This window comes from Vespa crabro, chromosome 3, assembly GCF_910589235.1.
Source record: "Vespa crabro chromosome 3, iyVesCrab1.2, whole genome shotgun sequence".
NCBI classification, from domain to species: Eukaryota; Metazoa; Arthropoda; class Insecta; order Hymenoptera; family Vespidae; genus Vespa; species Vespa crabro.
The window spans coordinates 10661234-10688733 of record NC_060957.1 but is presented as its reverse complement, the minus strand read 5'-3'; the positions used below and the strand labels follow the sequence as shown (position 1 = coordinate 10688733).

General features: G+C 28.6%; 1 protein-coding gene across 15 annotated transcripts in view; it reads left to right on the top strand.

Moving 5' to 3' along the window:
- LOC124423074 (septin-7-like) overlaps positions 1-27500 on the top strand; it is a 60165-nt gene that overhangs the window by 9531 nt on the left and 23134 nt on the right. For 2 of the 15 annotated variants that reach the window (XM_046960399.1, XM_046960390.1), the window contains exons 1-3: positions 5486-6504; positions 6716-7496; positions 9174-9727. The exons of 1 other annotated variant lie outside the window; for it this stretch is intronic. In XM_046960399.1, the coding sequence (XP_046816355.1) occupies positions 9380-9727 (348 nt within the window). In that variant the 5' untranslated portion in view covers positions 5486-6504; positions 6716-7496; positions 9174-9379. Of the gene's footprint in view, positions 940-5485; positions 6505-6608; positions 7497-9173; positions 9728-27500 lie in introns of those variants that run through there. 12 more of the 15 variants (XM_046960402.1, XM_046960401.1, XM_046960395.1 and 9 more) reach the window with 11 other exon arrangements.

The window sequence follows — 27500 nt, the reverse complement described above, 5'->3', positions numbered from 1 at the left end:
TTAAGTAAATGATTATATATATATTTTTTTTTTCTTGTTGTGTACATATATATATATATATATATATAACCTCGATTACTCATCGTATACTGGAAATTGCCACGTTTGACTTCTTTCTCTCTCTCTCTCTCTCTCTCTCTCTCTCTCTCTCTCTCTCTCTCTTTTATTTTTTTTATTTTCATTTTTCTAATCATATCTCTTAAAACTGACATCATTTCTTTTTTTTTCTCTGTATATACGTACATACATAAAATAATATCAAATTTTAAATCTCATTAAATTAAAATGACAGAAAATTTTTGTACTCTTTCGTATCCGTGAATAAAACTATTAAAAAAAATATATATATACACATACAGATATATATATATATTATACAAAAAAAAAGGGACTAAACGAACATCGTTGCAATTTGAATATCAAATAAGAATACAGTTTGTTTATGTGTCTTCTTCGTGTATGCGTGTGTTGTGTGTGTGTGTGTGTGTGTGTTTGCGTGTGTGCGGGGATGTGAGGGTGTACGCGTTCGAGAAAAGAAAAGTAAGAATTTCTTTCTTTCCGCGTTTTTTGTTTTTGAAATAATATTTCCTTGAGGATTAAAGTGGGGGAAAAAAAGAAAAAAAAGAAAAAGAACAAATTAAAAAAGAACAAAATCGTATTTAATTGTGTTCATGACGTATTTATATATAATGGCGGTGTTATAAAAGTGTGAAGGAATCAAATGATAACGGCATCGTTGCAATCATCAGTATCATTCGCTTGTCTTCTTAGTGCACCGTGTCGTGTGTGTGTGTCTCTCTCTCTTCACGTTGAAAAGAAAAACGCGACTAGACGTTGTAGGATCGTTAAAATATGTCGACTACGACAGTGTCAAGACGTCGTTTGAATCCGGCGGTACTTGCCAGATACGATCGCCAGCAGAAAAGTCCGTCTCAACAGGTAGCCAAAATTATTACATTTTATTATGTACATTCATTTTTATAATTCACATATAATAACGTTGACGGTGTTCGAATGATAAATTTTATTTATATCAATTTTTACGATATAACTTTAAGCATTGACGAAAGTTTTTTGAAATTTTAATTTCTTCATTTTTTTTTTTTTTTTTTTTTTTTATACTCCATATCATCACACTTTTATCTTTTTGCTTTTTTCCTTTCTTTAATATATGGTTTTTTTATTTTATTATTATTTGGTTTTTTTTTTCTGATATCATTTTTTATAATTAGAAAGTAAAAACATTATAGTCGAACGTTTCAAACTTTTGTTTTATTTTATTATTATTATCATTATTATTATTATTATTATTTTTTTTTTTTTTTTAATATGAATTTTTATTTATCAGAAAGTAAAAAATTATAGTCGAGTATTTCAAATTTGTGGTTTTTTTTTTTTTATTTTATTACTATTTTTTTTCCGTTCTGTTTTTAACGATGACAAAGTCAACGATAGAATTTAGAATTAAAAATTTTTCTGTAAAAGATGTTTTTTTCTTTTTTTCATGAATTTTTTCCACGATAATAATATTGATATATAATGTCTCTTTAAAAACGTTACGTTACATATGCAATATATATGTATTATATTATCTTATCTCTTAACAAAAATAATTATTGGCAGGAGTTTGCGTTATTTCGTAGATCCTTATTAATATACGAGATCGTGGAAAGAACGGATAGAACGTATCCAATTGTCTTATAATAATATTTCCCTTTATATTTACGAACGGAAATTCACCTCTTATATTTTTCTACGTAACACGTGACTAAGATACATCGTTTCACAGGAAACGTAATGACACTATGTGTGCTACGCCGTTATAATATGCATTCTGATAACTACGCACTGGACATTGATAATACGTTGATACGAGATAAAAGCTTGTCACGATAATATATTTATATTATATTTCACGTCGGTTAAACGCGTTTATGTTATTATTTTATTTATTTACTTATTTATTTATTTATTTATTTATTCCCTTTGTCGTATTTTATGTCTTTATTTGAAAAAAAGAAAAAAGAAAAAGAAAAAAAGAAACAAAAATTTAATTCTTCAAGATATTCACCTTAGATTATTAATTGATTTAGGTTTAGAAATTTAAAAATATTTTCGTGCTGCATAATACATATCCTTGAAGCAAAAATACAAGTTTGTTTAAAAAAAATATTTTTCATATTCTATTGCGTTTGGATAAATAGGGAATGTCGACAATTTTCTTTTTTAAAAATATTATTATCTAGTATATAATGGAATCAATACTTTTTTTTTTTTTTTTTTTTATTAAAAATACCGACATTCAACTATATAATGCCATTACTATAATTTTTAACAAAACAAAAAAGAAGTACTGGTTCATTATAGTACATTAATCTAATAGCATTTCGACATTACTATATTTTTACAGTGATAATTCTGACATTATTACATTGTTATTATAGTAATCTACTACGTTACTATAGTAATTAAAAAAAAAAAAAAAATAACGGTTCATTATACTAAACTATATTATTTTTTTATTTGAAAATTTTGATATTTCAATTATTGACCGATCTAATGTAATGCAAGTACTCATTAAAAAAAAAGAAAAATTGACAAATTTTTCTCCAAATATGATTTATAAAACGATTACAAAAAATTACAATATTACAAATCTTTTCCTAATCTATAATATAAAAGTGTTCATAAAAAAAGATTTTTTTTTTTTTTCTTCAAAATTTATGATCCATAAAACGAAAATACATGATATATAATTTTTCCAAATATTTTCATATTCTATGATACGAATATCCATAATAAGGATACACGATTTCTCTTCTTTCTTTCCTTCTTTCTTTTAACATTTCATCTTTTGGAAAAAAAAAGAAAAATATTCGAAATATTTGTTTCCAAGCATGATCTGTTAAATGATGATAAATGATTGGGGGGAAAAAAAAATCGAAAAAAAATACAAAAAAAAAAAAAAAGAAAAAAAAAATAGAATCCGTGCAGCAAATGGGAAACATAAATAGATCATACTAAGCGTTTTCATTTCCACGATGTCAACGATCGTTGTGGTAACGTTGAAACAACTGATTGGTATTCTTATGCGTCGCTAGGAAGCACGTAGCAGAATACTTAAAGTATCATTGTAGCCTTAATTGGAATTGGAGCTAATACCAGTATAGAAGTATGTAGGGTGTATACATACTCGTACTGTTATATATCATCGAACGAATGCTTTACTTACGATCGGACCTGTGCCATTTTTCTTTCTTCCTTCTTTTTTTTTTCCTTTTTTTTTTTATATACCTTTTTTTTTAACTGCTCTTTGTTATCACAATCACGTCTTAAATCGGTTACGATCGAACTGAACAATTCTCCATTAAGCAATGTCGAACGATGTATGTGTATATATATATATATATATATATATATATATATATGCGCATATGTACATCAGTAATTTATTACGGTCAAATAGTCCAGCGGTTCTCAACCGATTTGTCATTCTTCGCACACGTGATATTAAATTATTATTATCTTTTTTTTTTTTTTTTTAATTAGTACTAAAAAATTTTCCCCGCGAAAATTTTAAATGAAAAAGAAGATAAATTTCTTAATATAAAAAATTGTTTGAGATCTTATTTCTTTTTAATCGTAAACACATGAGACTCCTCGTCGAATTTACTTCCATTTGTGTTTTCTTCCAATTTTTTTTTTCTTTTTCTTTTCTTTTTTTTTTCTTTTCTTTTCCTTTACATTAATTTCTCTATAAGATTATAATTTAATGATTTCGTGTATTCAGATTTTGTTTATTTTCATCTTGTTTTTCGTTTCTTTACTATACTTGGATATTTTAGAAGGAACGAAAAAATATTTATGCGTGAAATATACAGTGTAATAAGTTTTGCAAAAGGTCTTTTTCTTTTATGAGATCGTTTATATGAATAAAAAAAAAAAAAAAAAAAAAAAGAAAAAAGAAAAAAGGAAAAAGGAGACATCGTAAAGAAAACTGTATGCACATAACAGAACCTAACGACGATATATGTATAAGAAAAAAAGAAGAAAGGAAAAAGAAAGAAAAAAAAAGAAAAATACGCCGTATAGTATGCAACCCGTTTTGAGTAGGAACATTTACACTGTCTTTCTTCGAAGAGATTGAAAAAGAACGAAGAAAAAGATTTAACGACCTATCTCTTTTCTCTTTTCTCTTCTCTCTTTGTACAGTAGAAAAATAAACAAAAACTGTGAGTAGAGACGCTTTCCTGCATCTGCTTCTGCTTCTGCCGGTGCTATTTCAATGTTACGAAGATACGAATCGTAACTTTACTAATTTCAGCCCTCTTGTTTCAAAATAGAATATATAAAAAAAAAAAAAAAAAAAAAAAAAAAGAAAATAAAAGAGAGGAAAATAAAAGAAAAAAGAAAAAAAAAACAAAAAATAAATAAAAGAAAGCAAAAAAGCCAAACATGAAAGTTCCCGACGATGCTTATATGTATATACGGTTAACCTCACGCGTTTATATTTACGTAACTTGAATTAACGCGCCAATAACAGCCGTTAGATGTCAGTAAGAACGATGCACCACCCTAAGGGCATTTTACTCGACGTCAGAGTGATCGTAAAATGTTTTTTAACGACTCCCTACTTCGTGCCACTTTTTTAATTATTTGAGGCACCAATGAATACATATATATATATATATATATATATATATATTCCCAAAAAAATATATATATTATACATACATTTATACATATATATCTTATATTTTAAATTATATATAATATTAATTATATAATATTAATTATATATATAATATTTAAATATTATTTTTAATATATATAATATATTAAAACATTATTTAAATTGCAGCATAATAATCGTGAATTAGTATTGTTTGATGCACGCGATAAAGCTGCGTTACTCTATCGAGAGATAGATATGCAATAATAATACATAAATATGTTTTTATGTATTTTATAATATTGGCGATCTATACGGAAATATTATCAAGAAGAAGAGATAAATTAAATAGTGATGATAAAAATGACCCTCTTTACGTTTATTAGTCGTAGGAAGCAAATGCAATTCAGAGAATTTATGTTAACTACGATGTGATAAAATGATTAAAATGCTCTTTTATTGTTAAATTTTCTTGTTCTTTTTTTAATAAAATGTAGATTGAGATATCTAAAAAGAAAACAAGAAATCTAGATCACATGGTATTTTACGTATCTTTTTGAATTCGATATATATATACATATATATATATATATATATATATATATATATATACATAAATTTTTAATTAATTATAAATATATTATAAAAATAAATTTGAATTTATGATATATAGAAATGTTGAAGATTCGTAACTAATTGGATAAATAAGTTAAGTTATTTAGGTATTAAAGTATTCTTTTTTATTTTTAATACTTCGATGGCCATTAATTATGAATTCATTAAAAATATATTGCAAAAAATAAATATTTATTTACGAAATATGCAAATATCGTGGGGAGAAAAAAAAGAGAAATAAATTATATTTTAATTAGAACTCGAAGTTACGAGTGAACTCGCTCATAAATAAATTGGATCGAACGAAAATATACATTCGCGTGCATTTTAATCAGAGAGATCGTTCGTAAAAAACTATGATTGGGACGCGTGCGTCGTTGATTCGATAGCTCCAATATTATTCTTCGTACTTTAAAATCGGAGAAAGAAATGTAAAGAAGCGATGCTATTGGTCTTTGTACTTTTCAGTGATTGGCCGACGACGATAAAAGATATGACATTCGGCGTACATCCTTACCAACACATTTTAACTAAATTTAAATGTCAACTTTTTTTTTGTCTGAACGTCTCTTATACAAACAAAATTATATAAATATCATGAATATTATTTTACATCTTAGTCGCTTGTATTTTCTCTTCTATCTTTTATTCCTCGATTTATTCGATTTATATCGAATAGTTTCAAAATCATACATCTTCATGAATATTTGACGAACTCGATCGATCGAACGTTAAATCTTTTCAATAATAGAGGTCAGGAGTTCTCTCGAGCTCGTCTCTCTTTCTCTCTCTCTTTCTCTCTGTCTCTTTCTCTCTCTCTCTCTCTCTTTCTCTCTATCTGCTGCTGCTGCTGCTGTTGTATATGTGTATGTGAAATCAATTCGAAGTATTCGTCGATGAAAAGTTTTAGGTTAACTCGGCGAGTTAAAGTTGGCAGCAATGCTAGCTAGCCGGTTCGACGGTAGAGTCACCTGGCGACGGCTAGGGGTAATCGAGGCTTCTTTCTTACCCCCACCATACTCGACAGCTGCGTCAGGCGTGGTCGTCCGGCAGTCGCAGTGAGATCCTAGTCGGACGAAGGACTCTCGTACCGGTGTTCTCTTAGGGCGGAGTTTTTTCCTTTCCTCGTGTATCGTATTCAAGTACTACTTACGTGCGTGGATAAAAGAAAAGGACACTATATATATATATGTATATATATACATATATAATTACACGTAGATAGATCTTAAAATTTTTGATACATACATATATATACTTTTCTTTCTTTTTTTTTTCCTATATATATATATTTACAAAAAAAAAAAAAAAAAAAAAAAAGAGAGGAATCCTCGAACAAATCGAAGTGTAGAAAAAGAAAAAAGAAAGAAAGAACAGTATAGAATAATTTCTAATCAGAAATAAATTTCTAATTGACTTAACTATCAGTCCTTTGATAATAATAACAGAAAACGCAACATTGATGACGAACGATGAGCGAAAAAGTGAGAGTGATGATCTTAACCACGTTCGGCCGGCAACTCGGCTATTGTGTGCAACAACAACGGCGACAATACGATCGTTCGTGAAGCTTAGCAAAGCTTTTTGAAGAGAAGGCATAAGACAGAAAGAGAGAGAGAGAGTAAGAGAGAGATAGAGATAAAGATTGTGAGAGAAAGAAAGAGAGAGAGAGTGAGGGTGGTGTAGGAACGACGCGCGGCAGGAATCCCCCCCATAAAGTCAGGCGTGCATCTTCTTCCTTGAAAGAATAATCTTTCTTTAGGAATTTTACTTGATCTCGACGAATCTTTTTAGTCTTTCCCTCGACGAGAAATACAATATACACACACACACACACACAAATATATATACATAATATATAAAAGTAAAGGGACATTTTGTGTGGTGTGTTGGTGTTAAGGTATTCGACGCTCCTACTCTGTCTTATGTATATATATATATAAATATATATATATATATATATATTTTTTTTTTTCTCCACCGTTCGACGGTCGATCGTCTTCTTGTCTCTTTTCTATCCATCTATCTATCTATCTCTCTCTGTGGTTGAGATATATATATATATATAATATAATATATATATATATATACGTACGTACATATATATTTCTTCTCTCTCGCTCTCCGTCTTTCTCTTCTCGCACACGACGGACTTTCGTCTTTCTGTGTGCGTGCGTACGCGCGCCCTTACGCATCGGACCTCAACATCGTAAGTGTCGTTGTTCTATCTCGTCCTCTGATAATTTCGTAATTTGCACAAGTTTCTCTCCATATGACGAATTTTGTTTTTATTTTTGTTTTTATTTATTTATTTCTTTTTATTTTTGTCTACTTTTGTTTCTTATCGTACGATAGAATTCTCTCTCTCGTGAATTGCGATATTTTTATTTTATTATTATTTTTTTTCTTTCTCTTTTTTTTTTTTTTTTTTTTTTATTTTTTTTTTTATTTACCAATCGACTTTCGATGGCAGCTTTCAGTCTTTTTAGTTTATGCTCGACTTAGTATATTGTTTTAGGGTTACTTTTTAAGTTACGTCATTTTATCATGATGGGTTATTTTGTATAGTTCTTTCACACACATATATATATATATATATATATATATATATATATATATATATATATATATATATATATATATATATATATATATATATATATATATATATATACTTCGTACGCGCGCAACATCCAATGAATTGTCTTATAAATTTCGTCTTTTCATCATGGTGGAAAATTGTGTTTAGTTTTTCTTTTCCTCTATCTTCTCTCTATACTTCGTATACATATTTGTATATGTATATTATCCAATAGCTTCACGTGTGTGTATATATATATATATATATATATATATTATCGTATGTAAATTTTGTTTTTATATTTTTTCAATTTTATTGGTGATTTTTATCATATTTACCGTAAAGATTTTAGTTTTGTTTGGTTTTGATTATAATCTTGATCGAGAAAGAGAGAGAGAGAGAGAGGGGGGATGAAAATGAAATTGAGGTTATATCTTTGGAAAAGTGTAGAAGAAAGATGTGAAATAATTCAAAGGGATTAATTATTATTTCTTCATGCAAAGTTCTTTTAATGTCAAAGTTCAATGATGTTGCATAAAAATGAGTTTATATTTGATCGTGTAAACGAAACATTTCTAACATGTCGGGACGAATATTAAACAAAAATATAAAATATAAAGTGCTCGGTGTACACATATGTAGTACTTGTATATAAACACGAGATGTATATATATATATATATATATATATATATATATATATTTATATAATATTTATATATTTGGTATTGAGAGAAACTAATGTGCAAATTCGAAATTTGTGTGTCGTATCGTTTGTTAGACCAGTGGCGTAGGAACGATTTTTTTTTTTTTTGAGACCAACTTTTTCTTTCAAACAAATATTAATCTTTCTTGAATATATTATTATATTTCTTATGATATAAAGAAAATTGGAAAATTTTTCAGATAGGTTAATGAATTGTTAAAAGCGGAATTGTAGTTTTCTAAAATTTTAGAAAACTTCTTTCAATTAAACATTAATATTAAAAACATTATTCCCTTTTTATTTTTTTATTATATAATATAAACAAAATAAAAAACTTATATAGGTTATATAATAGATAAATGATTCGATTTCCTTTTTGAATCTAACCTAACAAAATATTCACGGAGATCGATAAATTCGAAGATAAATCCTCCAAAAAGAGAGAGAAAAAAGGTGTATAATTTTTGATCGTTCGTTATGCCACTGTAAAAATACTCGATATTATTAAATTGAAGGAGAGAAGAAAAAACCAATCGTAAAAAAAAACAAACGAAAAATAGAAAACGGAAAAAGAAAAAAATTTGTTGTCTCTCGTAAAAGGTTAGCGGAAAATCGTCGTGGGAGAAAGAAAAGAAGGGACGAAAGGAGAGTAGAGGAGAGGAGGAGAAGAAGTGTACAAGTGGGGGAGGTGTTGTTCACAGTGAAGTAGAAGTAGAAGAGGAACGAACAGGACGAAGAAGAAGAAAAAAAAGAAGCAGAAGAAGAAGAAGAAGAAAATAAATAAAAGGAAATAAAGAAAAAGAAAGATGTCGACGGAAAATCAACAAAACGGTTCAGCTGGTCCGACGCAAAGCAACGGTCTTAAATCTGCAACCATCAACGTGACCGGTAATACCAGGACGATACCGAACAACTCGTCGTTCCTTTATAGCAGTAATTCGATGTTGAATCGAGATAAGCCACGGCAAGTGCCGCCTCCGACTTTACCGAAATACACGTCGAGTTTCAACGCGGGATCGAACGGCAGTGGCGCCGCCGAGAGACTGAGCAGAGACAGAGAGGCTGGGGGTAGTTACAGGCTGGCAAGCCTCGAAAGACTCGCCCTCAGGCAGAGGATACTCGATGGAGAAAAAGCTAACGGTGATGCCACATCGGTAAGAATTTTCTATCGAATCGGAATGATTTAGCGATAACGACTGATCTAACGTTTTTATAATATTAATTGAAATATCGATATTGACATAAGTAGGTTTATAGTAAATATTGAATTTTCTGTGACAATTGTATTACATTTTATATTGGATATCATTGAATTCTAACCTAATTTTTTTTTCTCTCTCTCTTCGTACTTTCTTTTATCACTAAACTTATTAAAGAAAGTATGAGGAAAATAAATATATATATATATATATATATTTTTTTTTCTTTCTTTCTTTCGTTTACAATCTTATATTTACTTATTAGAAAAAATATGAATGGAAAATAATCTTCAATGGAATCTTATCCATCATTTTTCACCAAATTTTATAACATAACTCTATTAATTGCGAGCTTGGTATTGAAACAATCAAGTTCGTTCAATACATTGACCGTATTAATTTTAAATTTGCAATGGTAATCTTATTAGATTGTATATCTAATATGATCGTATTTTAACCTAACTTTTTTTTTTCTATCGTATTTTCTTCCTTTGACAATTAGAAATTATTATTAGAGAAAGTATGGAAGTAAATTTTCTCTTTTTATATCATATTCATAAAAAAAAAAGAAAAAAAAAAAAAAGAAATAGGAGATACAATTTTACTTATAAATTTTCTTTTATACTTCGTTATTTAATATTAAAATCTTCAATGATAACGGCATTATCTACATATATTAATTAGTATCTAACATATCTCTTTTTTTTCTTTTTTAAAACAAAATCGAATTTTAATCTAACTTTTTTCATATTTTTCTTTGTTGATAATCCTACTTATTATAACTTACAATGACCTTATAAAAGGAGGTTATCTCTTTTTATCTCCAAAAAAAAAAAAAAAAAAAAAAAAAAAAACCTTTCCCTCTTTTCATTTTCTCAATTTACATGTTTTTTTTTTTTATATCACGGTATCCAATTTCCAAGAAAATTAAACATTCCTTAAAACTTTTTTATCATCGCCTATTTTTTCCCTCGCACACGAATCATCATAGTTAGACATAACCTCTTCGTAATAGTTCATCGTTTAACGTTCGGATTATCGTATGATGCGTTTGAGGAACGTAATCAAAGTTTCTACTTCAATTTACAGCTTCTAACCTCTCCCCCCCTCTCTCTTTCTCTCTCTCACTCTCTCTCTCTCTCTCTCTCTCTCTCTCAGGCTTCTCGATATCTATAATTCAAGCGTTACACGATGTAATCGACCGATCACAAGATTCTTGTCGGTCTATCGAGCCTGAAATCGTTCCTTGGTATTAGAACGTTATATACACATGGTACCTAATCGTTCGTCGTAATCGTTCATTAACGTTTCAGCATGTATAGGGTAAGCGAAAATTCACTTAATTGGCCCAAAAAGTTCCTAGGTGATTATTACTTCCCCTATCTCACCTCCCCAATCAATTACTCTTTCTTTTCGAGATGTTCATTTTTTTCCTTTTCAAGTCATACAGCTACACGTTTGAAAAGTCTCGAAAACAAAACAGAGTAATCAATTTTTTTTTTAATTATCCAGGAACTGTTATGTACTCACCCTGTATTCCTTTTTTTCATTAGTCCCAAAATCAAATAAGGAAATTGATTTTATTTATCGATCGATTCGCTTACTTTCACAAAATGTATTTTTTGGAAAGAAAAAAAAATAGACTTGATTCAATCAGTGCGTGATAAATTTTTATTATATTTTTTTTCTAACATGATAATGCATAAAGTTTGTAGATCCTATGTCGATATTTGTACAATAATAATAATAATAATAATAATAATAATAATAATAATAATAATAATAATACGAAATGTGTTTTATATTTTAACAGATATTATTTTACAATAAGACATTTTAATTTAATAGAATATGTTATAGCGATGTATTTTATCAGAGATCTCCATTTATAATAATATCTAATCTCTGGTAAAAAAAAAAAAGCCAGTCTTAATGAACAATTCAAAAACAATGTTTGACATTTCGCGATATCCTCATTGTGAAAGAATGAACAAAAATAAATTTGGACAGGAGACATAGTTTTCTTTTATCCCCATACAATTTGAACAATATTTATATTTGTACGCAGTTTCTATATATTTCTTTTTTTTTTCCTTCTCCTTTTTCCCCCTTTTTTTTCATATGAATATCTAATTCACATAAAAGTGCTTTTTAAAAATCAGTTGGAGTATTCGCAAGCCATTCACTTATAGGTATATTGTTTTTTTTCCCTTTTGGTAACAAAGAAAGAGTGAGAGAGAAGAAAAGAGAGGAAGGGGAGAGAGAGAAAGAGAGAAAGGAAGGTGGGTAGGGAGAGGAAGGGTGTGAGGGAGGGAAAGAGTGACGACCTATACGCACAGTTTACAGCGACAGCAGCAGTATTTCACCCGCCATTGTGAACGTAATGAAGAGGGCATTGAACAACCCATATCTTAATCCTTCCTTTGTACTCGTGCCTATCGCGCTTTAATATCTCTCTCAGCTTAAACTAATAATCCTTCTTAATGAAATTTAGGAGATCGGAGAAGTAATAATGATAGTAGTCATTTGTGGAATTAGCAAAAGACGAAGTGTTGTCTCATTTAAAATGGGAGTGACTTCTATGTCGTCAAAATGTCTTCCATATGATGGCTCATCCGCCATCTTGGAAGTCGATCACCATCTTGACGTCGAAAAAAAAAATAAAAATAATAATAATAAAAGATTATATCAAATTTCAAGATTTACAATAATATTGCACCGATAGGGGATGCATCTTCGTAATGACTTTTAGCGTATTTTCAATATCAACAAAATATTAAGTTTCAAGTTTATTAATATTCCATAGTCGGTGGAATCAAATTTTTCATCTTGCTTCTTATATTGGTCATAAATATTTATCTACTAGTAAAGAGATAGTTGTTTCATATTTGATTGAACGTTGATGAAAGTAAATTCGTTTCATTCGTTATGAAACTTTTACAGGAATTAAGAAGGTGGAAAAGTTTGTGTTTCTTAATTTTCGTTGAAATTTGACGTTGAAGAAAGAAAGAGACCTTGTTTTTCATTGGTTGAAATTTTATCAGAAAATGTTCGCCATTTGAAAATCCTTTCAAAATTTCATCGATAATAAGTTTCTCTCAAATTTCTATAGTCGTAAAGTTTTTATAAAATATATATATATATATATATATATATATATATATATATATATACATATACATACAATATATAAAATTGTTGAAGTTGAAGGAAAAGAAAAGACGAAAAGTTTTGTTTAAAGTACATAATATAAAGTAAGAAAGTTTTGAAAAAGAAGTTACTTATCGAATCTGAGAGTAGTAGCAAACGTGGCAACTATGCCAGGAGAGACATAAGATGACTCACAAGTTTTTGCTCGACCGTTTCATAATTCTTGGTACTTATCCGGAGTATACACGGAGCAGGTATCAATCCCCAATCCCCATCTTGGTGCGTCATTCGTACCGCCGCCATTACCTTACTTTCGATTTCCCGTAGGCATTCAACAAAAACCGTTCAAAACTTCAATACACCATCTCGATCTAATCTAAACTTTTTGTTTTTCCTTTTGTTTTCTTTTTTTTTTTCTTTTTTTTTCTTTTCTTTTCTTTTCTTTTCTCTTACAAAATTTTAAAAAACCTATATGCATTAATGTTATACAATTTAATGTTATAAAATTTGATATTTTTCGATTTTAATAAACTGAATATACGAGTACATACAAATTTAACATATCTCATTTTTATCACTATATTCTATTCGAAGAATATTTGTTTTATATGTTATAAAGTATCAAACAATCGGTAATTAATATCATTATAATTTATATATATATATAATGTACAGAATACAAATCGATATATTATATTTTACATTACAATATTACATTTCTATTAGAACTTATCGATCGATCGAAAAAAAAATTTTATTTTTATTACGAAATACCTTGGAGAAAAAAAAACACTGTGCAATTAGTGTTACGTACAAATTATGATTTACATTAAGAATGAAATAGAACGAAATAGAACGAAAAAAATGAAATTTATCAATTACAATACTTAATTTTTTTTTTTTTTTTTTTCATTACTTGAAGGAGCTTAAAAATGTAGTTCTCGTTTTGGAGAACTTATGGCCAATGAAGTTCGTCGCCATAATTGTCGTCATCATTCGAACATTAACACACTGCCTCGATCTAATCTCCAATTTTTTTCTTCTATCTCTATCTCTCTCTTTTAAAATATTAGAAAATCTGTATGTACGATATATATTAATATCGTCATAAAATTTGATATTTTTCGATACTTATTAACGAAATACACGAAGTACAAATTAATACTTCATTTTTATCACGATATTTTATTCAAATGATATTTATTTTATTTACGGAAAAAAAATTTTCTTTCCTTTTTCTTTCTGTCGCGTAAAATTACATACGTTTCGCAATGAAATGAAATAAAATAAAATAAAATAAAATAAAAAAAAAATAATAAATAAATAAATAAATAAAAAATATCTTCATTTTTAAGAGAAATATATCGATTTTAATGGGTATCTCAAGAATTCCCACATTTTTCAAGCTATTTTTGAACGATATATGAGAAACTTATAAGGTACTTGTAAGAGTTAAAAATGAAGTAGACTAAATGAAAACGGAAAATTATAAATTACCATGGATCTTTTTATTCTTTTTCTTTTTTTTTCTTCCTTGCCTCCCCTCCCCCGTTACTTGGACATATCCAAAACCTCCTCTTTCATCTTTGAGAGTTGGAAGAGACAGAATGAAACAAAACGAATAATTTAAAGCGAAGGACTCGAAGAGGGTTAAAAATGTAGTTCTCACTTTGGACTCTCATGGCCAACGAAGTTTGTCGTCGTCATCGTCGTCTCGTTTATTTCATGCAGCTTTCTCTCTCTCTCTCTCTCCTTTCTCTTTCTCTTTCTCTTTCTCTTTCTCTCACTCACTGAAACTAGAAACGTCGTGGTGAGTCAGACAGAAGAGACGAAGGGTTCTGCTCTTTAAGCTACGATGGCGACGACGACGACGACGACGACGACGACGACGACGACGATGATGGCGACGCCCCAGAAAAACGATAAATTACATCGTTGATCGAGATACGAGCCGACCAAGCCGCCAGGATCCGCGCTTCTTTTCACGATGTGAGGGAGAAGAGAAGCAGGGGTTGGAGGCGGGAAGGGGTGGGGACTGATGAAGGGGGAAAGAGGACTGGAGGTGATTATAAATCGAGAGAAGGCTTCGCTTCTCAACCAACCGTTGCTTTATATACTCTCGATATGCGTTGCACTCTCTGTTGCATAGTTCGTAAATTTTGAACTTTTACGAAGTGTTAACGAACCTCTTTGGTCTGTAAGTTCGCTACGTTCTTCGCCATTTTGAAGACATTCGTTAAGAGGCCCATCCTATGCGTGCAAGCAAATACGCGCACAAAATTTTTCATAAAAAGAAGAACATTAAATGGGATAGATTTGAGATGTAAAAAAACAACGTGTATAATCAATTGTATTGATGGTTGGCCATTAAGAAAAAAAAGAGGTTCAAAATTCGAACGATAACAAATGCGAAAAGATTCCGTCCTCCTCCCAACCTCCCTCCCCGTTACTTCTTCCATTTATAATTTAAAACTGTACTTGCAATGCAATTCGTCATAATTTTGTCGAACAATAATTATATTTTTATTTTGTATATTTGTTGATTTATTATTATTATTATTATTATTATTATTATTATTATTATTATTATTATTATTCAATCGGATATTGCAAATTACGTGCGTAAATTTATTTGGTTTCTTCTAAGAAGAGAGAGAGAGAGAGAGAGAGAGAGAGAGAGATTGATTAATTGGCGTTAATTTTTTCTCTCGAATTTTGAATTATAAAGCGTCGGTATTGCGTAATGAAACATGCGTTTGATCGATTGTTAAGTTAAAACAATATTTTAATCCTAAAAAAAATTTTTATGATGTTACATTTGAAATTTTATGGAATAATGAAATTGGAGGGAGCGAGGGAGGGAGAGAGAATGTAATACTCGGTTGGGATTGGTCGATTTCTTTAAGCTTTCACGACTTTACGAAAATTTTGTGTATATCTCTGTGCGTGTGTACGTGCGCACTCGCGATGGCCTTGGATCTCCTTAATCACATGATTGGCTCGACGATGAATCAAATCGACGGGTATAAGATAGAAAAATAAAAAAAATAAAAAAATAAAAAAAAGAAATAAAAAAAAAGGAACAAATGATATGAATTGCAAATTAGTCGAAATATCAAAATTATTTTGAAATGTTGTACGTGTTAAAGTTATAATAGATCTCGTGAACGATTTCACGGTATAATGGAGGAATATGGTAGAAGAGGGAAGGAGGAAAAAGAGGAGGAGGAGGAGAAGGATGATTATAAATCCTGAAAAGGGATTCGAACGGGTTGATTGCATTATATGTGCTCTTGGGAAAGTTCGTAAATTTTCAACTTACGAAATTATACGAACTTCGGTGTTACGTTCGCTATTTTGAAAATTCTCTCTTTCTCTCTCTATTTCTCTCGAAGTCACGTGATTGACTACAACGACGAATCAAAAGCTTTTGCAAAATTAAAAAGAAAATGATTAAATATATAAATCGTGAAAAATTCGACGATCGAATATTCGACTCGAAATTAATTTTAAACGATGAATATAATGAAAAAAAAAAAAAAAAAAGTAAGAAGAAAAAAATTATTATATACGTCGATATATTACACGTGTTAAAGGTATCATCGGAGTATTTATCGACCGTGATGAGAACATTGAGTTTGAGCGTCACTGGTTATACATACATATGGCTGCATTGGCTTGGCTGCACCCTTATCTCTTAGTTTTCATGGACTTTAAGGAGGGGTAACGGGGGAAAAAAGGGAGAAAGAGAAAGACTTATCTCTTTCAGGCCTCTTCAAGGAGACCTTTTCAAATCAAGCGTTAGTTTAGTTAATTGATTGCGAGTGTACTAGCGCGTGCAAATAAAATAATCGTTTCTTTTAAAGATGAATTCGTATGTACTTATCCATATAGTGAACAGAAATTTATATATATATATATATATATATATTTACGTATTTATTTAATTATTTCCTAGTAAATTATTTTATTATAAATTCGATAAGAAATTATAAAAATAATAATATTAGAAACTTTTTTTATATATATAAAAAAATTTTATATATGTAGAAAAATCTTTTAATTAGTCTTATGGGTTGTTAATTTTATTATTATTATTATTATTATTATTATTATTATTATTATTATTATTATTATTATTATTATTATTATTATAACTCAAAGTTTTTATTGTGCAAAATTGATTATATTATGAGAATAGATAATTAAGTTATTTCAAAATTAATTATTACAAGGGTACGTAATTGAATTATTTATTTTGAAAATACGTAATTGAATTCTTGCAAATTAAAAAAAAAAAAAAAGAAAGAAAAGAAAAAATACATAAATATCGAAGATAGGAAAATTTTGTATTTATATTAATTATTTTTATACCGAATTTAATTGATATTTGTTATTAAAAAAAAAAAAAAAAAAATAGAACAGAAACGAAATTTGGTTACGCAAAAAAATTAAATAAACATACATTTCATAATACACACACATACAACACACGTGTATGTATGTATGTATGTATGTATGTATGTATGTTTGTATGTTTGTATGTTTGTACGTATGTATGTATATTCAACGTAATTGCATCGTTAGTGAACATCGTTTACGGGAAAACATATGTACGTGAACGTACGTAATTTGTTAGAAGATTGATATCAATGTCGTAAAGCATGAAACAAACACAAGGTACGTGTCTACTTGTGAGCGAACAAGGTTGTCGGCGGTCGCGTGTAACCAATGCTTATAAATACGTTTGGAAGGTCGTATGTAAGTCAATCTGTGTTATGGCCATACCATAAACAATAGCAGGAACAGAGTCGACTGTTCTCAAATTGAAAAGAGAAGTCTGAGATTTTAAGTAGAAAAAGGAAAAGAAGAAAGATAATAATAATAATAATAATAATAAGTAAAAATAAAAATAAAAATAAAAAATAGAGAAAGAAGTAGAAAGGAAAAAAATTAGGCGCTGAAGTGGTCTACACACTCCATATCGTAATGACTTTTGAGAAAACTTTTTTCCTCTTTTTTCCTCTTTTTTTTTTTTTTTTTTTTTTTTTTTTTTTTTTTTTTTTTTTTTTTTTCGTTAGTAATCGTTAAGTACGAAGAGAAAAATGTTTTTCGCCGACGTCGTGGAAACATACTTCAACTTTTCCGCCCGCATACGCTTATCGTACAATAGCCTTGAAAATATGAATACAATTTAACGGTTGTTTCTTTGTGTTTGTGTTGAACATTTTTTTTTCTTTTTTTTTTTTTTTTATTCCCTCCTTTTTTTGCAAATGAAAAAAGGCTTACAAATCCTGTCAAATAATTTTTGTGGCCGATGTAAACGAAAAGAATTGTAACTTTGCGATCGAGAAATTTAGGTTTAGAAAAAAAAAGAAAATAATAGAATAAAGAAAGAAAAAAATTGTGATTATTGCGAGAGAAGTAGAAACTTTGTTAACTTTGATAAAATTGATTGGAATTACAGATGGGGGTGAGTGGAGGAGGGAGGGATTTTTTTTTTTCCTTCATAAAATCTATTTACATACACACAGTTGTTTATATTGTCATATAAATAAGTAGCATCGTATGAGAATCACTGGATGGATAAACACATGGCAGACTTCTTCGCCCTCTTATGCATTTCGTCGAAGGACCCCTTTGCCCTTGCTACCATAGGGGGGGGTGGGTGGCTTACTAAAGGGTCTTAGCCCTTGGTGCGTCATGTATAATCGAAAAATATACTACGATTCCTCTCGTGTGAGTCACACAAAAGAAAATAGATACAAAATGATCCCCCGCTTGTTTTTGTTATGTTCTCGTCTTTTTCTAGTATTTCCAAAGTCATGCTTTTTGAGATAATTCAATAATTTAAGTGAACGAATTATTTTTCACGTCGATGAAAATTTTAGAAGAAAATTAATGATTGTCAATTTCCCCTCCCCCTCTCCCCTCCCTCTTTTCGTATCAGAAAAATTTATAATCGAAGATAATAAATTTTCATTTTGATGTAAATTTAGAAAATAATTGAAATGAACAAATTTTCTTCTTCTTCTTCTTCTTCTTCTTCTTCTTCTTATTATTATTATTATTATTATTATTATTATTATTATTATTATTATTATTATTATTATTATAAAAATGTAGAAAATTAATAATTAAGGTGAACGAATTTTTTCCATTGTAAAGAATTAGGAAAAGTAATGACTGGTGATTTTTTTTTATAATGTCAATAAAACTTACAAAAAGAATTAATATTCGAAGTGAAAGAATTTTGGTTCATGCTCTAAAAAAAAAAAAAAAAAAAAAAAAAAAAGAAGATGTATTACTATGCAGAAATTTATATCGGAGAATACGAATTTAACTTTTGTATTGAAAATTATTGGGGCATATAGAAACTTTTCGTAATTCTTTGAAACGTCCAACGCAAGAAATTTTCACTTTGAAACGGGTTCCAGACATCATATACTCCATCTACATACATACATACATACATACGTTACTAAGTTTGCTGAGAGAAAGAGAGTTTATGAATGTTAACACGTTGAGAAAACTTTTATGAGCAATACGTAGTCTCTCTTGAGTGTTTCCTTCTTGCTTGTCTCTTTATCTCTTTCTCTCCCTCTCTTTTTTTCTCTTTCTCTCTCTCTGTCTTTCGATGTTACTCTCTTATCGGTTTAAAGATGAATGACACTCGTAGATACTTAGTAATGCTATGCGCTTATGAGTTTCCATTAAAATTATTTTTCCTTATGTCTTCAGTAAAAATATATTTTCATTTTATATCGAAATATTACTAGGGGGATTAAGTTTCAGTATGAATGTTTGAAGTAATTATAATTTATTCATAATAGTTAATTAATTTTTTTGTCTTTCTTTTTTTTTTTTTTTATCTTTCTTTTCTTTTAATGTACAAATTACATGGTAAATTTTCAATGATAAAGAGATACTTTTTTTTAAATAGAAATTATTAAATAAATTAAATCAAAATTAAAAGTATTAATATAAATGTTTAAATTTAGATTATCTTTTATATGTATAATAGAAATTATTCGTTGAATTAAATCAGATTTCGTAGAGTTAAAAGTAACACTATGATCATTATAATTATATTAATATTATAATCATAAGTTATTATCATTGATATTTTTTTTCTTTTTCTCCATGTGAAAATCCATATCATTCGTGATTTTACGATATAAAAGTATTCTATTAAAAGGCATTTTAAAATATTTGTCGAGTCAATATTTGAATTTTCAGTATATTTATATCAATTATATTCACTTTCTTTTTTTTTCTTTTTTACAAAAAATTCCAATAAACGTTTATTGATCAATTAAACTTTTTATAGAATTAAAAATTGCCATTCAATTATAATTATAAAATTCGAAAAATTACAATATATCTGTATAATAATTAATTAACATCATATGTTTATCCTTCTAATAAACAATATCATTTATGATTTCATATATTCAACGATAATCTAATATAATTACTTATTAAAAATAATAAAAATTTCTTACGAATCGAAAAAAAAAAAAAAAAAATCTATATAAAGAATGAATGAAAGATTTTTAGACGATTTAAGAAATCGATTAGACTTCTTTCAAGACTTTAAAAAAAAAAAACTCGCAGTTATGCTTGTACTTTTACAAACTGAGCTTGCAGTTTTATAATTAAGAGAAAGAAAAAAGAATAATTAATCTGATCTCGAAAAGGAATATTTAATTTTTAAAGTTATCTAGGAACTTTTGATTTATTCTTGATATATACCTAGATAAAATATGTACATGTATATACATACACATAAATAAAATACAAGTTGATTGCAATGTAACGGAAGGTGGATCGAAAGGGATGAAGGGGGATGTGCCTGACCATCTGACACAAACAAAGCACCCTTTCACGAAAGCAGGGCGCGTCCCACTTTTTTTCCTTTCCTTTCTCTCTTTCTCCCTTTTCTCTAGTTATTTATTTTTTTTTCTTTTCTCTTTTTTTTCCCCTCGAAGCAAATCCTCGCTTTCGTTTCTTGTATATACATACATATGTACATACATACATGCATACGTGCATACATATATATATATATATATATATATATATATATATATATATAATAGAGGACAAGCGTAGTAGGTTCATCGTCAGAGAAATTGTAGGGAACACAGGAAGCGGAGTGGGGGAGAGGGAGGGGGGGAGAGAGAGAGAGAGAGAGAGAGAGAGAGAGAGAGAGAGAGAGAGAGAGAGAAAGGATTCATAGGATTTACTCGACCACCAAAGTACATTCTACCATTGTACATCCAAAGCTACACGTAGAATTCTTCTGTGAAGAGTTATCCAAAAGGCTTTTGTTCGAATTGCAATTGTATCATCTCAATGAAATTTGCTGCAAGTCTATATTACATGTAGACAGATATTCTCCCAAAACAGTATGATTTTTAAAAATGGACGTTTATTCATTTAACGGAATGATCATTAAAATTTTTTAAATTGTTTTCTCTATCGTGTTTGTGACGATCGTCATGTTTGACTTTTTTTTTTAATGATTTAAAAAGGTGGACGCTTTTGTCGGACTTCTATCTCTTATTTTTCTATTTAAGATAAACGTCTTGGTTCGACAATTTTTCAAAAGAGTGCAAATATTCTTTTCTCTCTCTCTCTCTCTCTCTCTCTCTCTCTCTCTCTCTCTCTCTCTCTCTCTCTCTCTCTCTCTCTCTCTCTCTCTCTCTCTCTTATCATGATCTAAAAAAAAATGAACATTTGAATAAGAATGATCATTGTAATCTTAGATTATATTGAAAGATTAGATTAATACATTAGATAATTTTTGAAAAAAAGTGTCAATGAAATTTGTATTACAATCATATTTATATACTATAAACATTCAAGAAATCTAACATTTTAATGAAATTATCGTAATAATCTTAATTCCATTATTGGAAGATAATTATCAGCTTAGACAACTTTTATTCGCGATATGAAAGAAAACAAATGACATTTATTAATGGCGCAACTATAAATGAAATTGAAACGACAAGGCCATGAATTGAATCAAATTTAGAAAAGAAAACTAACATTACCATAAAAGAGAAAGAAAGAAAGAAAAATGGAAAAAATAACACAACTAAACGTAACATAAATTGTGTATAGTAAAACAACACTTAAAAAAAAAAAAAAAAAAATACACCTTCATACGAGCGCAAACGCAATAACGCAACAACAACAACAATAACAATAACAACACAGCAAAAAGACAAAATGGAAGAAAAAAAAAAAGGGGGATAAACAAGTAACAAATAAAAAATAATAAAGAATTATCGATTTCGACGAGGACATTATTAAACGAGATTCATCTCGTAGGAATTTTTCTCAATGAAATAATATAAATAACAAAAAGAAGAAGAGGAAGGAAGAAACAGAAAATGACCGTGTAAGGGGGTCGCGTCTATAATCACGTGGCACAACAGCAGCAACGTCCTCGTTTTCTCTAGCCATGCGTTTGATCGAAGAAAATTACTTGACGACGCCTCGCAACGGCACGTGCGAGATCCTTTCCTCTCTCTCTCACACACACACACACACACACACACACAGCACAGCACAGCATGCATAATTTTCCAAGCTCGCTAATTAAGAAGATTTTCATCGTTGTCGTCGTTGACGACACGACGACGTCATTGACTAGGTTGTCGCCTTTTAGTCCTTCGACGATGAACAAAGGAAGCCGAATAAATTCTCTCTCTCTCTCTTTCCCTCCCTCTCTCTCTCTCTTCCTCTCTCTCTCCCCCTTTCTCTATTGGTTATGGTTGGTAATAGTTGGACTCTTTTCAAAGGGAAACTTCAAACTTTGGTTTCTTTTTACTTTTTTTAACCTCTTTCTCGATTCCATCGTTTAGTCTCATAAGCTAACGTATAGTACGAATTGGGTTACAGAATTCCTGAAACTTTCTCTCTCTCTCTCTCTCTCTCTCTCTCTCTCTCTCTCTCTCTTTCTTTTTCTGTCTCTACCTATCATCTATCTATCTATCTCTATTTTCCTCTTTTTCTTTTTTCTTTCTATTTCTCTATCATTCTCTTTCCCTTCCTCTCTCTCTTTCTCTCTCTCTCTCTCTCTCTTTGCTTCCTACGGAAAAATCCAATGGTTCGACGAACGATTTGAAATTTCTCTTTTCCCCGCCCCCAAATCCATTTCGACGACGTATCGACCCTGGTCCGTTCAGTGGTTCTCAAACTTTTTCGAAATTAATCTTGTTTAAAAAAAAAAAAAAGAAAAAAAAGAGGGATGGCAGATAGACAGAGAAAAAAAGGAAAGGGAAAGATGGATATCTTCCTGCATAAGTGAATTCTCCTTTCTTTTATGTAACTTTCTTACATGATGTGTTTTTTCTTTCTTTTTCCAACTTCTCTGAAGTTTCTTCCTTTTTTCATATTTTCTCTCTCGTGGTCAATCTCTTGAACAGTGGTTCTCAAAATTTTCCGAAATCAATTTTATTAAAGGAAAAAAAAAAAAATTAACTTACGGAAAAGATCTCTCACTTTCCTGAAAAATTCCTTTTTCTCTTCTTGATAAATCGTTCTGACAGTGATTTTCAAATCCTTCAAAATTGAATTTCTATAAACAAAAATGAAAAGGAAAAGGATGATTGTCTTCGTACGAGAGCGATCCTTTCTGTAATATTCTCTGAAAAATATCTGATCCGTGATAAATCGTGATAAATCTTACGTGATAAATCGTAATAGTTTATGTTAAAAGTTCATTTTTCTTTCTTTTTCTTTTTTTCTCTATTCTTAAATCGTTACTGTTATTAGCATGAAATATATTCTTTTTATTCAGATTACTTGTACTTCTAATTTTATAATAACAAATAATAATTCAATATCAATATTTTTCATTGATGAGAAATGAAATTAGAATAATAGTAATGATTGTATTTACGTATGTACGTACGTATATATGTATATATATATATATATATATATATATATATATATATATATATATATATATATATATATATACAGAGTATGGATCAAAAGTTCCTAGAAGAGTTTTTAAGCAGTCAAAGAAAAAGTTCCTAAGTGATAAAAAAAAATTTATTACTCTTATTCGAGACTTGTTAGGTTTGTAGTTTTACAATCGGGGAGAAAAAAATATTAGTATAATAAGAAAAAAGTCTCGTAAAAGAGTATATGCAATTGATTATTAAGATCATTTAGGAACTTTTATTCCGCAACATTTTAGGATGAAGGAATTTCATTCTTTTTTTTTTTTTTTTTTTTATTTTTTTATTTTTTATTTTATGCACAAATGTTAGATTTGTTTCGTCGATCATCTTTCCTTGTTATATACTTATTGCGTGCATAATTTTAGAGTGAATTTTTAATCATGATATTTCTAATCTCATTTCTCTTTCTCTCTCTTTTTCTCTCATTTTTCCCGCCTTAGTAGATCTTTCTTATAGTTTGCATAAATAACTACTCGCGTAATGTATGAATTATTATAACGAGTTTCGTAGCTCGCACGTGGCCGAGATTTATGATATGACTAACGGTAAAGTTAGTATACGTGTTTTATGACTTACTTCATTGTTCTTTTTTTTTTTTACCTTATTATAATTTTTTTTTTATTTTTATTTTTATTTTTTTTTTTTTTTTTTTTTATATCACGCTTTGCTGATCATGAGACAGGTTCTTTACCAAGTCGTATATTCTTTTATTGCTGTAGTATTTACCTTCTTATTGCTTCGCTGTTTTGTTGCTATTATTATTATTATTCTTATTATTATTATTATTATTATTATTATTATTATTATTATTATTATTATTATTATTAAGGGTATGTTTTCTTGGGTGCCATGGTGCTTATTCCTTTGAAGCATTTGTAGGATGGGGCGAATCCAATATAAAATGGGTTCTCTTGTAAATATTCATAATAGCTATATTATTATTATTATTATTATTATTATTATTATTATTATTTCGAAATGTCGATTATTTCTAAAATTAAAGGAAGTTATTAAAGAAAATACATTTCACGATTTATAGTATAATACTCGAACAAGCACGTTCGTAATGGCGTTCTCGAGTATTCATGAAATTCTTCTCCCTTTGCCATATTTGAATTTCAGATTTCGCGCGAAACTCATGACCTTTTTTCGCATCTCTCTCTCTCTCTCTATCTCTCGTTCGTTCGTTCGTTCGTTCGTTCATTCGCTTTTTCCAATACTGAAAGGACTTCGATGCCATGTTCGACGATCGACGATCGACAATCTGCTCTTCTCCTTTCTATGTGTGTGCACATCTATGTTTTTTTGTTTTTGTGTGTGTATGTGTGTTTGTATATATGTACACAGTGGGAAATGAATTTTCGTCCTCCCTTCGTGGAATTGTTACCAGACTCAAAATCATTAGACAAGTTCCTGGCACGTTCGGTCAACGAGTTAGACACAAAGTACTATACGAACGATTTTAATGAAAGCGCAGTTTTTATGAGAGTTTTTTCTGTTTTTTTTCCCCCTTTTTTCTTCTTTTTTTTTCTTTTTTCCTCTTTTTTTTCTCTTTTCTTCTCTTTCTCCAATAATATTGGGATTGTGTTAAGCTGTTTGAGTATTTTTGGCGTGGTATACAATTAAAAAAAAAAAAAAAGGAAAAAGAAACACGAAAGAAAGAAAAATAAAAAAGCTTTTGCAGAAATTTATTTATTTTCATTCTCTTGCATTTCTTTTTTCTCACTTTTGTTTTCCTTATTGTTAGGAAGAAGAAGAAAGTATCTTTGAAATTATTTCAATCGATTATATTTGTGACCCTCTTTATTCCCTCTCGTTTTGTCACAATTATAATGAAGAAAAAGTTTTAAAGGGGTATAACATTTATTTTCTTTTTTATCCTCAAGCCGTGAATTTTATTAAAATATTTACCAATTTGATAGTGTATATGCATGCGTGCGCATCTACGTATTTATTTGTGTAAGGGCATAAAAATATACAATACACAATCTTCCTATAATTTCTCTAAATATTTTTTTTTTCCCATATATAAGGACATTAAAAAAATATATATAATATACCAAAAAAAGATCATATATATATGCATGCATATCTATTTCTATATATGAATATTATAGAAAGATTATATTAAAAAAAAATTATAATTACATATGAAAAATTATACTATACATAAAATATATATATATATATATATATATGTATGTGTGTATATATATGCATGTATATATATATGTATAGAGTAATTCGTCATAATCCACTTTGATTTGGCGAATATATCAAAAAAGCTTATCGATCTTTTTCGTTCTTATCTTATCCCAGATAAAAAAAAAATGTTGGCAGGATATAAAAGGCTACGTATCGCAACGAAAGTAATCAAGGTGTAGTACACGCAATGTACATTAAGGTATTTGACTGAAATAAATTCCATCTCGAAGATTTCATAAACTCGATTAAATTTGTATTATTATTATTATTATTATTATTATTATTTATTTATTTATTTATTTACTTATTTATTTATTTATTATTAATTCTTTTTTCTATTTTAATATTTTAATATTTTTCTCTTCGTAGCCGAATTTATTTTTCACTATGTTTCTCTCGACGTTTCGCACACGCGGGAGTTACTCTCGTTAACGTTAATTAAGCTAATGCGATACTCAACTCTATAAGGTATAACTTGAAAAATCGATGAGAAAATCATTTACATCAGTTTGTTAAGTGGCTGAAGGTAAAGAAAATAGCACTCTTATATAATATATTAATACTATATTTAAAAAAAAAAAAAAAAAAAAAAAAAAGTCTTAATATTTAATTATTATTCTTAATAAAATTTATTGAATCTAATAAATATTAATAAACTCGATATTAATTTTTAATCTTTTTTAGACTATTTTCAATTGAAAAAGTTTTATATATATATATATATATATATATATATATATATATATATATATTTTACTTTACAAAAGAAAATTAAAATAAATTTCTACAATTTATAATAATAATAATAATAATAATAATAATAATAATAATAATAATAATAATAGTAACAATAATAATTATAAAAATGCACGCGTATGCAAATATTTTTCTTAAGAGTTAAAAATATATGTATAAATAATCTTACTATAATTTTTATATAAATATAGTTTTATAAGCTTATATATTTTATAGTATGATTATATATACACATATTTTATGCTCTTATATATATATATATATATCTTGCTATATCTATCTTTCTCTTTCTTTTTCTTTTTCTCTCTCTCTCTCTCCCTCTCTCTCTCTGATTGCCCAATCTTAATAACACGTGCTAATACTCATAAAGTTTTAGCCTGGTGTTGATGTCGATGAAATTGCTTAAAACTAATTACGAACTGCCGGCATTAAGGAGGAGTTTCTCAGAATCTAATGCGAAGTTCTCTTACGAATAGAACGTAAAACGAAAGCGAGGAAGGGAGTTTTCTTAGTAGATCGTTCGAAGAGTTATTATAAAATGAGATAATAAATGCTTTACTAATTCGTAAGTCATTATTAATTGTTTTTCCAACTTTCTTACTAATTTCTATTATTAATTTTTTCTCTTC